General features: G+C 43.2%; 1 protein-coding gene across 5 annotated transcripts in view; it reads left to right on the plus strand.

Annotated features, from left to right (window-relative positions):
- Window positions 1-15720, plus strand: part of LOC117356937 (long-chain-fatty-acid--CoA ligase ACSBG2-like) — an 85165-nt gene that overhangs the window by 56742 nt on the left and 12703 nt on the right. For all 5 annotated transcript variants that reach the window (XM_033936935.1, XM_033936917.1, XM_033936927.1 and 2 more), the window contains 4 exons: window positions 1021-1170; window positions 4767-4931; window positions 14566-14747; window positions 14940-15173. In XM_033936935.1, coding sequence (XP_033792826.1) covers window positions 1021-1170; window positions 4767-4931; window positions 14566-14747; window positions 14940-15173 — 731 coding nt within the window. The remainder of the gene's footprint in view (window positions 1-1020; window positions 1171-4766; window positions 4932-14565; window positions 14748-14939; window positions 15174-15720) is intronic.

Raw genomic sequence — 15720 nt, forward strand, 5'->3', positions numbered from 1 at the left:
TAATGTCTTCCAGCCTTTGTTCCACCCCCTCCCCCGAAACCAGCCTGCCTGCCTGCCTGCCTCCCTCCCTGCTGCGCCAAAGCCTGGCCTACTCGCCGCTGATTCTTCCTTCCCCTGGTCCGCCACCAAAGCCAGTCTGCCTCCCTCCCTTCCAGCCACGCCGAAGCCTGGTCTACCTGCCGCCAATTCTACCTCCCCCCCCCCCCCCCCGGTCTGCTGCAAATCCAAGAAGGGAAGAGCCAGGCGTGTGCAAAGGTGCCAGCCCACAAGCCTTCACTCGATGTCAATGGCTGGCCCGGACCTTCTCTCCGACGTCAGAATTAAGAAGGGTGACAAAAATGATAAAGGAGATGGGACAACTTCCTTATGAGGAAAGGTTAAAGCAGCTAAGGTTCTTCAGCCTGGAGATGAGACGGTTCAGGGGTGATATGATAGAGGTCTATAAAATGCTGAGTGGAGTGGAAAGGGTAGATGTGAGTCACTTGTTTACTTTTTCCAAAAATACAAGGACTAGGGGGAATGTGATGAAGCTACTAAGTAGTAGGTTTAAAACAAACTGGACAAAGTATTTCTTCACTCAATCTTTAAACTTTGGAATTTGTTGCCAGAGAATGTGGTAAAAACAGTTAACTTAGCAGGGTTTAAAAAAGGTTTGGATACTTTCCTAAAAGAGAAGTTCATAAGCCATTATTAAGATGGTTTGGGAAAATCCACTGCTTATTCATAACATAACATACATTTTTATTTATATATTGTAAAAGCCTTTTGGTTCTAGAGGTAAAGACTGACCATTGTCAGTGAGCTACAACAGTGCAAGGACTGGGAATCTTGCCATGTTCTTGTGACCTGGGTTGGGCACTGTTAGAAACAGGATACTGGACTTCAAGGACCATTGGTCTGACCCAGTATGGCTATTATGTCCTTTTTCTCCGTGTCTGTGGAAGGAGTTTGTGCATCTTGAGCTGATTGTCTTGCAGTCTGAGTATGGACTTCTGATGGTCTCTTTTTCTTTGCGTGAAGTGGAAGGAGTTCATGCAACTGGGCTCAGATGTTCTGGATTCACAGCTGGATGAAATAATTGCTCCTCAGAAAGCCAACCAGTGCTGCACCCTGATCTATACCTCGGGGACCACAGGGAACCCCAAAGGGGTGATGCTCAGCCATGACAATGTGAGTATTAAAGTGGAGATTCTGTCAAGTAAAATTCAAGTAAAGAGGAGATCCAGGCCGGCGTGAGCTGCAGGCTGGAGAATTTGCGCATGCTGGCGAAGATTTAAATAGGTACGGGGAGAGGAGAGGGGAAGGGAGGGCATGAGTGTGACACAAGGAGGGGCGGAGAGATGCCCCACCAAGACGCTACTTCGCCACTGGCTCTAGAAATAATTAATAGTAGTAGGGCGAGAGTAGATTTTATTATTCTGATAGAAATTCTTTTTTTTAAAAAAAATCTTTATTAAATTTCCAAACTACCATTGTGCAAACAAACAATTTCAATACAGAACTCCCCCAATATTCACGGGGGTTCTGCGAATACGGTTTTTCATGGGGGAGACTGGAGAGGACAGCAGGAGAGACAGGAGAGAGCAGCCGGAGTGCCAGCGAGTGCAGGAAATCACTCGCTGTATGCTCCAACCGCATTTTCCTGTGTGTCAAAGCAGCTTCTGATTGGATAAGGCTGACTTAGTCGGAGCATACAGCGAGTGATTTCCTGCACTTGCCGGCGCTCTGGCTGCTCTCTCATGCCTCTCCTGATGCCCTCTCCTTGTCGGCGGTTTGCGGTCGGAAAATACCACGAATGACCAGGACCGCAAACCGCCAACCGCGAACAACAAGGGGAACACTGTATATATAATATTACATGAAATGCATATTAAACTTATAGACATTAATGCACAACTATTCCCCCCCCTCAAATAATAAGAAAAAGTACAGGAAACCTTCCATATATTCCCCAAATGAAATTCTAATGCAAAATCCTCCCCCCTCCCTCCCACCCTGGATGTCTATGCTTTAGGGTCAATAAAATAAAATCCGTTATCATTCCTTACAGAACTTAGTCAATGTTTCCCAAACATCCATAAATTTCTTATACCGTCAGTAGAGTGGGCAGACTTGATGGGCTCTAGCCCTTTTCTGCCGTCATCTTTCTATGTTTCTATGTCCCTGTTGTACAGCCATCGAACGTTCCATTTTAAAAGTATAACCGAGAGATTCCCACCAGAAAGTGTCATTTAAACTATCCCAGTTCTTCAAAATGAGTTGAATGGCAACCCTGTCCTTATAAAGAAAAGTTTATTATTTTGAGCTGATATTTGACTTTTAGTTGTACCGAACAAGATGGTATTGTACGTAATGGCACTGGATTTTCTAATATTTTGTTCACTTGATCCCAAATGGATCTCCAAAATTTAAGAATCGAGGGACAACAATATAGTAAATTATCCAAAGTCCCAGCTTCAAGATGACAATGCCAGCATCTATTAGATTTTGAACTATCTAATTTCTGTAAACGAACTGGGGTCCAAAATGCTCTATGTAATAAAAAAAAAACCCACATGCAGACACCGTACATCTCATCCTCCAAGTCCAGATTCGTGGCCATTGAGACGTAGTCATCTGATGCTTTATCTCAATGCTCCAAATGTCACGAAGATAGAAATTCTGATAGAAATCCAGGTGCCGGCATGGATCCCTCTTTACTTGAATTGATTTCCATGTGCTGCTTTTTCTACCTGTAGTGTTGAAAACAAAGCTACACTTGGAATTTTGTTGAATCAAAGCTGTTCTTTCCTGCATTTTGCCCTCACCCCACTGATCCCTGTGCAGGAGTTCTCTAACTGCATTGTTGTAGGAGGCTCAAATACTAACGATTCATTTCATGATTTAAAAAATTTCTATCAGAATAATTAAAACTACTCTCGACCTACTACTACAACTACTACACAACTGTGTAAACTGGTTAAGGTCTCGGCAGATTAGTAATCCAAAAAGACTGAAGGAATTCACTCCAGCACTAAAAAAACAGCTGAATACTAAGCTAAATATAAAACATTTGCTTTAAACTCCAATAATAATAGGCAATCGAGTTGAATCAGAGGCCTTACACAGTGAAGGGATTAAAATTCTCTGTTTTCTAGTATGTACTATTTCGTTTTAGCATCAAGAGTCAAAAAATCCAGTTTAAATTCTGAAACACACTTTAAAATTTCTTATGAATTTTTTTTGAGATATAACTCCAAACTTAATTTAGAAATCTCAATAAATCATGAGAACCTGCAAATATCCGATAAGCTTTTGACCCACAACTCGGCTGTTTCCTTCTTCACAGCCTTCTCATTACACACCTCAGCTCAACAGTCCGGTCTCATGAAATCAAACACTTATACGAAATATTATTTCAAAAATATTCAACAACAAAAAAAGGGGGAGACGACCCAGTTACTCCACAGTAAAGAGAGTCCAGAGAACAAAAAACAAAAGAGACTGTAGAGAACGATATTCTTGATGGTACTTTATTGGTGTATTATTCCAAGACAAAAAATACACATCCACATATGTTGCGGTGTAACAGAACCCAACAAAGTCCATGTGATGGCAAACACGCCTTCCTCAGGTGTAATGAGGGATAACCCTAAAAAGAGTAGCCTTGAATTAAGGCTGTGTTGGTGAAACCATGCAGAGATTTAGTAGGAAATGTGAATTGAAACTGAAAAATGTGGATACATATGTGTAAGAAACTCTCATTGGTTTGGTGAGAAAGGTGCAAAAACGATGTTGAAAATATCGGAGGCTAGAAAGGCCACAATTTGGAAACTATATAGTGATACGGTGCAGACAAGGTATATAAGAAACCATGCCAAGCTCCACCTTATCCCAGATGTGCAGGGCCTGATCTAAGAATGAAACTGGAGACTGTCCATGTGGTGGTCCACCAGAGCTTCATCATCACGTGAGGGTTTAGTGGTGCTTTATCTTGATGTGAAGTTCCAGGTATTCTTCTGGTGATTTGTACCTATGGTATTGGTATCAGTGACATGGTCAGGGGAGGGCCTTGGGGGACTTGGTCCCCCACTTTGGGCTCAGGTCCTATCCAGAACTTTACCTTTGCTGACGAGGATGCCGAAGCCCCACCGGTCAATTAAAGACAGTACTTCCGCTCCCCTCCTTCACATGCTGCTTCCTTCATGCAGAGGTTGATGGCGTGCCTTCTAATGCAGTGGTCCCTAACCCTGTCCTGGAGGACCACCAGATCAATTGGGTTTTCAAGCTAGCCCTAATGAATATGCATGAGAGAGATCTGCTTATAATGGAGGTGCCAGGCATGCAAATCTGCTTCATATTCATTAGGGCTAGCCTGAAATCCTGATTGGCCTGGTGGTCCTCCAGGACAGGGTTGGGGACCATTGTTCTAATACATGTTTGGAGCATGCAGAAGTCTCAGCTTTGGTGACTAAGGCACACCACCAACTTCTACATGAAGGAAGCAGTGCAAGGAGAGGAGTGGCTCCGGCACTGTGTTTATTTTTTGCTGGCAGGATCTCAGCATCTCCATCAGCAAGAGTGTGTTTAGTGTGGGAGGAGAAGGAGGGAAATGCATTGCCCCCCTGAGTCCACCCCTGGATATCCCCAAAATTGGAGGGCTGACTATACCCCTGAGTGGTACAATCATTGCAGTGGATGGGGTTCATTTTAGAAAATGCATGAAGATCTCTACAACTGCTTGATGGGAAATGACCTCTTTCTTTTTTATGGGGGGGGGACACCAGATGACCTGGTCATTGAAGGCATTTGGAAACGCATTGGGTGTAGGAGAAGATGAGGTGATGGTCAGTTACCTACCATTAAGTCACATTGCAGCCCAAGTCTACGATATCTGGCTACCCATAACTTTTGGAGGGATCACTTACTTTGCAGAGCCTGATGCCCTGAAGGTAAGGTCAGTTTGTCTTCTATCTTTGTCTTTCTTTTTCATGGAGAGGGTGGCGGATGCCTGGAATGCCCTCCCGAGGGAAGTGGTGGAGAGGAAAACGGTGATGGAATTAAAAAAAGTATGGGACAGATCTGTACGGTTTGTGTCCCATATACAGGTGATTCGGTGTAGGATGGGCTGGGGAGGGCATCAATGGGAACTCCACTAATTTGGAACATGAGGACGTTACTGGCCGGACTTTACAGCAAACAATGGGATGGTTGGATAGGCTGGAGTGAGCTTAGATGGAAACTTCAGCATTTGGAGCCTAGGGCAATACCAGACTTTACAGTCTATGACCCAGAAATATCAAAGAAGAGACAAGTTAATTTAATCATGTACTTTTAATGGGTATAATTAATGGGCAGACTAGATGGACCATTCATAAGAACATAAGTAGTGCCTCCGCTGGGTCAGATCCGAGGTCCATCATGCCCAGCAGTCTGCTCACGTGGCGGCCCTTCAGGTCCAGGACCTGCATAGTATCCTCTATCTGTACCCTTCAATCCCCTTTTCCTTCAGGAAATCATCCAACCCCTTCTTGAAACCCAGTAGCGTACTCTGTCATATCACACTTTCTGGAAGCGCATTCCAGGTGTTCACCACTCTTTGGGTGAAGAACTTCCTAGCATTGGTTCTGAATCTGTCATAAGAACATAATAACATAAGAATTTGCTTCCACTGGGTCAGACCAAGGGTCCATCGAGCCCAGCGGTCCGCTCCCACGGCGGCCCATCAGGTCTATGACCTGTAAGTAATCTTTTGTCTAACCCTTGGATTCCTACTTCCTTATATCCTGAAAACCCTCTTTTTCCCTCTTATCTTTGCCCTTTTTGCTCCTGTGTCCTCCTTTATCTGTAGCCCTCAATCCCCTTATCTTTCAGGAATTTATCTAGTCCCTCTTTGAAACTCCTTAATGTAGTCTGTCCTATTACATCTTCCGGGAGTGCAAGATCCACCACCCTCTGAGTGAAGAAGAATTTTCTGGCATTGGTTCTAAATATGTCCCCTTTCAATTTCTCTGAGTGCCCTCTTGTTTTTGTAGTTCTAGTACGCTGAAGAACCTGTCCCTCTCCACCCTCTCTATACCTTTCATAATCTTGTAAGTGACTATCATGTCACCTCTGAGTCTCCGCTTCTCCAGGGTGAAGAGCCCCAGCCTCTCCAATCTCTCAGCGTATGAAAGGTTCTCCATACCCTTAATCATTTGTGTCACTCTCCTCTGGACCCTCTCAAGTATCGCCATATCCTTCTTAAGGTATGGCGACCAATAATGGACACAGTACTCTAGGTGCGGGCGCACCATCGCCCGATACAGCGGTAGGATGACTTCCTTCGTTCTTGTTGCAATAACCTTCTTGATAATACCCAACATTCTGTTTGCTTTCTTCGAGGTTGCCACGCATTGCGTCTTTGTTTTCATTGTTGTATCCACCAACACTCCCAAGTCTTTTTCAAGGTTACTTTCCCCCAGTACCAGCCCCCCCCCCCCCATTTTGTAGCTGAACATCGGGTTCTTTTTCCCTATATGCATGATCTTGCATTTCTCTATATTGAAGCTCATCTGCCATTTGTTCACCCACTCCTCCAATGTTGTCAGGTCTCTTTGTAGTTCATCACATTCTCCTATAGTTTTAATCCTGCTACAGAGTTTAGTGTCATCTGCAAATTTTATAACTTCACACTTTGTCCCCGCTTCCAGGTCATTTATAAATACATTGAACAGCAGCGGCCTGAGCACAGACCCTTGTGGGACACCACTCGTTACCCTTCTCCAGCCCGAGTAGTGACTCTTCACTGCAACCCTCTGCTTTCTGTCTGCCAACCAGTGTTTAACCCATCTATGTACATCCCCTTCCATCCCGTGGTTCCACAGTTTCCTAAGTAGCCGCTCATGAGGTACCTTGTCAAAGGCTTTTTGAAAGTCGAGATATATGATGTCCCCCCCCTCAATTTTTCCGAGTGTCCTCTTGTCAGACTTGCCGGTCTGTAGTTCCCTGGGTTGCCTCTCGATCTTTTTTTAAAGATGGGAGTAACATTTGCTCAATACCCTAGGGTGGATTCCGTCCGGGCCCGGAGATTTGTCAGCTTTTAATCTATCTGCTTGAGCACGTCTTCGAGGCTTACCTCCATGGATGTTAACTTTTCTGCTTGATCTCCTTTAAAGATTTTTTCAGGTTCCGGCACGCTGGATATGTCCTCTCTTATAAAAACTGACGAAAAGAACATGTTTGTCTATCCGCCACTTCCTTTTCCTCCTTCACCACTTCCTTCCTATCCCCTTCATCCAGCGATCCCACCTCCTCCCTTGCCGGTTGCTTCCCTTTAACATATCTGAAGAACAGCTTGAAATTACGTGCTTCCCTGGCTAACCTCTCTTCATATTCTCTTTTCACTCTTCTAACCACGCGGTGACATTATTTTTGATGTTTCCTGTGCTCTTTCCAGTTTTCCCCAGTTTTGTCCTTTTCCCACATCCGGAACGATTTTTTCTTATCTCCTATCGCTTTCTTCACTTCTTTAGTTATCCACGCCGGGTCTTTTATTCTGTCCTTTTTGCATCCTTTTCTAAATCTGGGGATATACAGATTTTGCGCTGTGCTCACTGTGTCCTTAAATAAGGACCAGACTTGCTCCACAGTCTGTGATTTCCTTGAACTGTTCCTTAGTTTCTTTCTTACCGTTGCCCTCATCGCTTCATAGTTTCCTTTCTTGAAGTTAAAAGTTGTCGCTGTGGTTCTCTTCCCCTTTGATATCCCCACTTCAATTTTGAACTGGATCATATTGTGATCACTGTTTCCTAACGGTCCCACTACTTCCACTTCCTTTGCTGGCCCTCTTAGCCCATTTAGGATCAGGTCCAGAGTGGCATTTCCTCTCGTCGGTTCTCTGACAAGCTGCTGCATGAAGCAGTCTTGTAGTGTCTCCAGGAATCCGGTTTCCCTAGCGCATTTTAAGCTTCCAAGACTCCAGTCTATCCCTGGATAGTTGAAGTCTCTCATAACAATGGCGTTACCGTTTTTGCATTCCCGCCTCATGTCGGCTTTCATTTCCTCATCGTTTTCTTCGGTTTGCCCAGGTGGACGATAGTACAGGCCCATCCTTATCTCGGGCCCATTCCTTCTTGGTATTTTAACCCATAGCGATTCCAGTCTGTCGGTTGTTGCCGCTGTGTTCAGGTCTTTGTCTGCCATCATTTACTTTATTACTAAATATGGTACATTCAACCATTGAAAGGTTTGGTATCAGAAAGTACAAGTGCAGCCCTGCTGTACTTTAAAGAATAAGAGAGAAACTTTAGAGGGAATTTTGTACAGCATTTTTCACACTGAAAATGGCTCTTACTATATAAAACTGTGCATCTGGATAGGCCCATATAAGACAAGATCGTGTCGTAGGGGCAAAGCTGGGTGGAGTTTGTAGTTTATAAAAGCCTAGAGACCATGCAGAGATTTACATTATCTTTGTGTAAATTTTGAGTGAGAGCATTTGAGTGATATTGAAACAGTTTTATGGCCCTGATTCTATAAAACTTAGGCTCCTATTATAGAATCAAGTTTAGCGTTGCCTAAGCATGCTTAGATAGCACTCAGTGTCCTAATATTTAGGCGTCCCCAATTTATGCCAGGGTTGTGAAATGTAGAATGGGGCAGGGCCAAGCGTCCTCTATTTTTTAATTAAAAATTTGGTAACCCTAAGCCAAGCTCCAGCTCCACCCAACAATCACACCTAGGTTTACCAGAGTTTACTTTGGTAAAATCCGGACCCCGCTAGACCCGCCCCCAGACTCGCCCATTTCCACACATCCCCGCCCCCTCTCGTCGGGCAGGAGGGCATCTGCAGATGCACACGTGAAGTTATCGCGTGGCATCCGCATATGTTCGGATGCCCTCTTACCCAACATGATTTTGAGGAAGCTTTTCAAAATCCAGACAAAGTACCAGGTTCTGAAAACCGTCTGGACTCCCGGACATGTCCTCGAAAAGGAGGACATGTCCAGGGAAGCCCAGACGTCTAGTAACCCTAATCACATCCCCAGTCACAGCTCAACCTACACCCCCAGACCCTCCCACATCCACTCCTGGATCCATTCTGACAAATCTCAAGCAGCATTTTAAGGATTAATTTCAGAATTAATACATGATTTAATGAGTATTGTTCTTTAGATATTATTTTAGTTTACAGAGTCAATTGTTACTTCACTCACGGATTTTCAATACCTTATTCACTATTCCTGTGATTTCTTCCTGGAATTACTTGTCATCTTTTATAAGGTTAAAATTGAATTATCTCGCTTTCAAAAATCCCATCTTCAGAGCAATTCAAGCTTAAATCATTGATCAGCAACTAAACACTTGTATTCATTACATAGGTACATAATTGATCTTCCAGGGACAGGACCACAGCCCCCTCTTGGAGGCCATTTAAAATAGCAGCTGTGATTTCTTGTGGCAATTTGCAAGACTAGACTAAACTAACTAGACCTTAAGTTTGTCTACCGTATCATCTCCATAAAGATAGAGCTCGACACGGTTTTACAGGTAATTCACTAAATGAGGGAAGGACATAATAAGAAATTAGAGGTTATGAAGAGGATAGCTAGCTTTACATTTTAAATAGAGAGCTTTACGTTTTGGAGAAAAGCCAGGTTTTCAGATGCTTTCGGAATAATTGGAATGAGCCTAGGTTCCACAGCGTAGCGAGGGACAATTACATAAGAACATAAGAATTGCCGCTGCTGGGTCAGACCAGTGGTCCATCGTGCCCTGCTTTCCGCTCACGTGGCAGCCCCTACATCAAAGACCAGTGCTCTAAATGAGGCCAACCTGACCTGCATACTTTCAGTTGAGCAGGAACTTGTCCAACTTTGTCTTGAATCCCTGGAGGGTGTTTTCCCCTACGACAGACTCCGGAAGAGCGTTCCAGTTTTCTACCACTCTCTGGGTGAAGAAGAACTTCCTTACGTTTGTACGGAATCTACCCCCTTTCAACTTTAGAGAGTGCCCTCTTGTTCTCCCTACCTTGGAGAGGGTGAACAACCTGCCCTTATCTACTAAGTCTATTCTCTTCAGTACCTTGAATGTTTCAATCATGTCCCCTCTCAATCTCCTCTTTTTGCGGGAGAAGAGCAAAGGGGCTGTGCTCCTGCCCCTGAACATAAGAATTGCCACTGCTGAGTCAGACCAGTGGTCCATCATGCCCAGCAGTCCGCTCACGCAGCGGCCCTCTGGTCTAAGATCAGCACCCTAACTGAGACTAGCTCTACCAGCGCACGTTCTTGTTCAGCAGAAACTTGTCTAACTTTGTCTTGAATCCTTGGAGGGTGTTTTCCCCTATAACAGCCTCTGGAAGAGCGTTCCAGCTCTCTACCACTCTCTGGGTGAAGAAGAACTTCCTTACGTTTGTATAGAATCTATCCCCTTTCAACTTTAGAGAGTGCCCTCTTGTTCTCCCTACCTTGGAGAGGGTGAACAACCTGTCCTTTTCTACTAAGTCTATCCCCTTCAGTACCTTGAATGTTTCGATCATGTCCCCCCCTCTCAATCTCCTCTGTTCGAGAGAGAAGAGGCCCAGTTTCTCTAATCTTTTGCTGTATGGCAACTCCTTCAGCCCCTTAACCATCTTAGTCGCTCTTCTCTGGACCCTTTCAAGTAGTACCATGTCCTCCTTCATGTAAGGCGACCAGTGCTGGACGTAGTACTCTAGGTGAGGGCGTACCACGGCCTGGTACAGCGGCCTGATAACCTTCTCTGATCTGTTCATGATCCCCTTCTTTATCATTCCTAGCATTCTGTTTGCCCTTTTTGCTGCCGCCGCACATTGTGTGGACGGCTTCATCGACTTGTCGATCAGAACTCCCAAGTCCCTTTCCTGGGAGGTCTCTCCAAGTACCGCCCCGGATATCCTGTATTCGTGCATGAGATTCTTGTTACCGACATGCATCACTTTACACTTATCCACGTTGAACCTCATCTGCCATGTCGATGTGCATTCCTCGAGCTTGATTATGTCACGTTGCAGACCCATGCAGGATTTTCAGTTATGTAGGTAAGAACATAAGAATAGCCTTACTGGGTCAGACTGATGTCCATCTAGACCAGCATCCCATCTACACAATGGCCAATCCAGGTCAGACGTACCTGACAAAAACCACACAGTAGCAGCATTCCATGCCATCAGTCCAGGGCATGCAGTGGCTTCTCCCATGTCTGTCTCAATAACAGACTATGGGCTTTTCCTCCAGGAACTTGTCCTAATCTTTTTCAAAACCAGCTTCCAGAGCCATTAAGTCACTTTTGATACATTCAGCAGTATCTTTTCTGCATAGGAAATGGATGAGCAGCATAGGATAATGGTCAGTAGGCGTCATGAGTCTTGGCAAACTTGCTGCTACATCTCGAATCTTTGCACCTCCCTGGATATCATGTCTGGTCAGAACAGAATCACCAATCACCGCTACCTTTCGCTTCTTATTGGCTACTGATCCAGCCACTTTGAGATGTTTGAGCTTTGTTTCCTCCTGTTCTTGAAGTATTTTTATGTCTCTTAACCTACAAAGCTACAATGTTGAAATATGTCACATATACTGTATAACACTCTCAGAATTTATGATTACTTGAAAGGGAGATTGATTTATTGGGATTTGATAACCACCTTTATGAAGGCAGTGCATAGCAGGTATAATTTAACATAACACTTACAATTTTGTTAACAGCACTGAAATTCAAATGAGAGATAGCGATACATAGGAAAAGAGAAACACAAATCAGAATATTCAAATAACATAGACAACTTATCCTATAGCCAAGAGATCCAACACAGATATTATTCTATTTTTTAAGTCTTTATTCATTTTTAAAACTTTCAACAAATATAACATAAGATACAATCGTTTTTACTTTAACATCACTTAACTCGTTTCAAATATCCCTCCCCCCTTACACCCAACAATTGTACTTAAGCATAAGAAATCATAAAATATTCCCTCCCCCCTCCCCACCCTGGACGTGTATGAACAAAGGGAGAAAATATTCATTCTGTACAATATTTTGTTAATGGCTCCCAAACATCCCTAAATTTCTTAAAATGCCCCTGCTGTATGGTTATTACCCGTTCCATTTTAAAGATTTGGCATAACAAATTCCACCAAAAATGATCATTTAGCTGATCCCAATTTTTCATGATTTGCTGAATGGCAACCCCTGTCATGATGAGCAAAAGTTTATTATTACTAGAAGAGATTTGACTCTTGGCTCTCATGGAGGTACCAAATAACATAGTGTCATATGATAATGCCGCCGGATTTTCCAGTAGATTATTTACTTGGCCCCAAATGGATTTCCAAAAACTAAGTATCAATGGACAACCAATACAGATATTAGATGGGGGTAAAATGGGTGGTTCAAACTACATTGGGATCAACTATATTGTGCAGTAGATATCATCATTATAACACCTCTGGAGTCCTTACTAAAGCAAACATTTCTCTTCAGCAGGTCTTTAAAAATACACTTTCAGGGAGACACAAGGACGTGTTTTGCCCTGTGCTGCATCATGGGAAGGTCTCCATTTTTGTTGAACATGCAGCTCTCTTCCCAGTATAATAAGTATTTTATTCGTTTCAGCATATTGTAGGAATTGTCTCTTCTGCTAGAATCGATAAATATCATTAAAAGAAAAAGAAATTCAACCATTAAAAAACAACTAAACGACCTAACGGTAAACCTTTACTAAAGGTGAATGAGTTTGGCTTGGCTCAGAACTCCAGTGGAAAATCCTTGAAAATAGTAACATAGTAACATAGTAGATGACGGCAGATAAAGACCCGAATGGTCTATCCAGTCTGCCCAACCTGATTCAATTTAAATTTTTTTTTTTTTTCTTCTTAGCTATTTCTGGGCAAGAATCCAAAGCTTTACCCGGTACTGTGCTTGGGTTCCAACTGCCGAAATCTCTGTTAAGACTTACTCCAGCCCATCTACACCCTCCCAGCCATTGAAGCCCTCCCCTGCCCATCCTCCTCCAAACGGCCATACACAGACGCAGACCGTACAAGTCTGCCCAGTAACTGGCCTAGTTCAATCTTTAATATTATTTTCTGATTCTAAATCTTCTGTGTTCATCCCACGCTTCTTTGAACTCAGTCACAGTTTTACTCTCCACCACCTCTCTCGGGAGCGCATTCCAGGCATCCACCACCCTCTCCGTAAAGTAGAATTTCCTAACATTGCCCCTGAATCTACCACCCCTCAACCTCAAATTATGTCCTCTGGTTTTTACCATTTTCCTTTCTCTGGAAAAGATTTAGTTCTACGTTAATACCCTTTAAGTATTTGAACGTCTGAATCATATCTCCCCTGTCTCTCCTTTCCTCTAGGGTATACATATTCAGGGCTTCCAGTCTCTCCTCATACGTCTTCTGGCGCAAGCCTCCTATCATTTTCGTCGCCCTCCTCTGGACCGCCTCAAGTCTTCTTACGTCTTTCGCCAGATACGGTCTCCAAAACTGAACACAATACTCCAAGTGGGGCCTCACCAATGACCTGTACAGGGGCATCAACACTTTTTCCTTCTACTGACTACGCCTCTCTTTATACAGCCCAGAATCCTTCTGGCAGCAGCCACTGCCTTGTCACACTGTTTTTTAGCCTTTAGATCTTCGGACACTATCACCCAAGGTCCCTCTCCCCGTCCGTGCATATCAGCTTCTCTCCTCCCAGCATATACGGTTCCTTCTTATTATTAATCCCCAAATGCATTACTCTGCATTTCTTTGCATTGAATTTTAGTTGCCAGGCATTAGACCATTCCTCTAACTTTTGCAGATCCTTTTTCATATTTTCCACTCCCTCTTCGGTGTCTACTCTGCTATATAATGTGCTCACTTGGCTTTGATGATTGATCCTGCAAAACATACTGAGATAATCAATTTTCTCTCCAATTCTGGAAAGTTTCAAGTTTTATTCAAATGTGATAAAACGCTAATCAATTAAAAATTAAAATGGGGAACAATTAACAAACTTATTAGTGACACGACATTACGTACATGAAAACAACAGGGTAGTAGGGAGAAAAACAATTTTAAAAGAAAAGAGTTCGGTTAAGGTTAAAAACAAGAGGGAAATGGGAGGAATCATATCAATGTTGAAACAGAATTTGGCAAGGAAGGACCCAGAGATCATTTAGCAATCATAAGCATCTTTAAATAAGAAGCTTTTTAAGGTTGCCCTTAAATTTATCTAAATTTTTCTCAGACTTTGAATTCCATATTGTAGGGGCTATAGTTACGAATGAAGAAGCCCTAGGGGGACTAATGATTTTTAAGGATGGGACATGAAGAAGTAGGCCTTAGATTATTTTTTCCAAAACTGTAGAAAAATATTAGAAAATCTATGAAGACAAAAAAGATGGAAAAGAATGATATTCTGAACTGTTTGGATACCACAATTGTTTTAAATGGAATTGAACATGTATCCGTGGTGCATCTTTGAGAAATGGAACGTTCATATTACTACAGAAGACTGAAGGATATTTGACATGGAAGAACTTCCTTTGATGCTTTTCTCCCCTATCATTCTTTTTTTCTCCTGCTTTAGGGTTCTCTGATCACCACTTTGCAGGAGGTGCGTCCCACAGTATTCATCGGGGTACCACGGGTTTGGGAGAAGATTCAAGAGGAACTAAAGAACCTGGATGCTACATCATCTATCATGAGAAAGAAGACAACTGCTCAAGCTAGAGCCATTGGGTTGCGGGCCAACTACAACCATATGAATGGGTAAGGACTCAAAGCTGCTAATCGCGCCATTATGTAGCAAGAGTTGTTCGGTTACATCAGAAATTAAGGCAGGAAGGAGAAAGAGGAATCGCTAAAGAGAATACAATAAGAGGCGAGCAGAGAGGTGAGTTAGGGGCACATTAGGCAGTTTTCCAACACATATTGGGCTGTAATTTATTTGCTTTCTTTCAGAAATAACTCTGTACCCTGGGGCTACACACTGGCTCATTACGTGGTGTTAAGGAAGATCCAGGAAGTTGTGGGTCTCGATCGCTGTCATATTTGTAATATTGGAGCTGCTCCCACCTCCAAAGATATTTTCGACTACTTCATGAGTATCAACCTGCCGCTGCATGAGCTCTATGGGATGAGTGAAAGCACAGGGGCACATGTCGTATCAACATCGAATTCCTTTTTAATCCCGAGGTCAGTGAGTCACTTATACAAATTCATTCCTCCCTATTGTGAGAAGATTAGTCATAATTCAGGCTATTTACTTGCATAGACATACCTTCCTTTTTATCAGTTTGAGTCGTCAGGAGCACATCCTTTGCCATCACTGTGGAGAATCATGAACAGTCTCTTATTCACAGTCAATTCCTGCTCCTTGTCATTATCATGGCAGTGAAAGTGCTGGAGAATTTACTTTCATACCCAAATTCTTTGATCCATTATGGTTTTCAATGGGAAAATGAAAAAGCAGGAAGAATCGACCCTGCAGGCTCATTCTCCCAAGGTATTCCTCAGATCAGTGAACCAAGGAGACTTTCATCTGCTACACTGCCACTTCTCTCCTGTTCTGTCACCTCAGGAGTGACAAAAAGGACAGAGACCATCAACAATCTCAAGGTGAAGGAGAGTGTTCATAAAATATAGGACTTAAATATGAGGGACACTGACTTAATGCTTGTCTGCAACCAGCTGAGAGACCCAAGAGGCAGTTTTTAAATTCTAAGATTCTTTGCTTTTACTT

Source organism: Geotrypetes seraphini, chromosome 1, assembly GCF_902459505.1.
Source record: "Geotrypetes seraphini chromosome 1, aGeoSer1.1, whole genome shotgun sequence".
NCBI classification, from domain to species: Eukaryota; Metazoa; Chordata; class Amphibia; order Gymnophiona; family Dermophiidae; genus Geotrypetes; species Geotrypetes seraphini.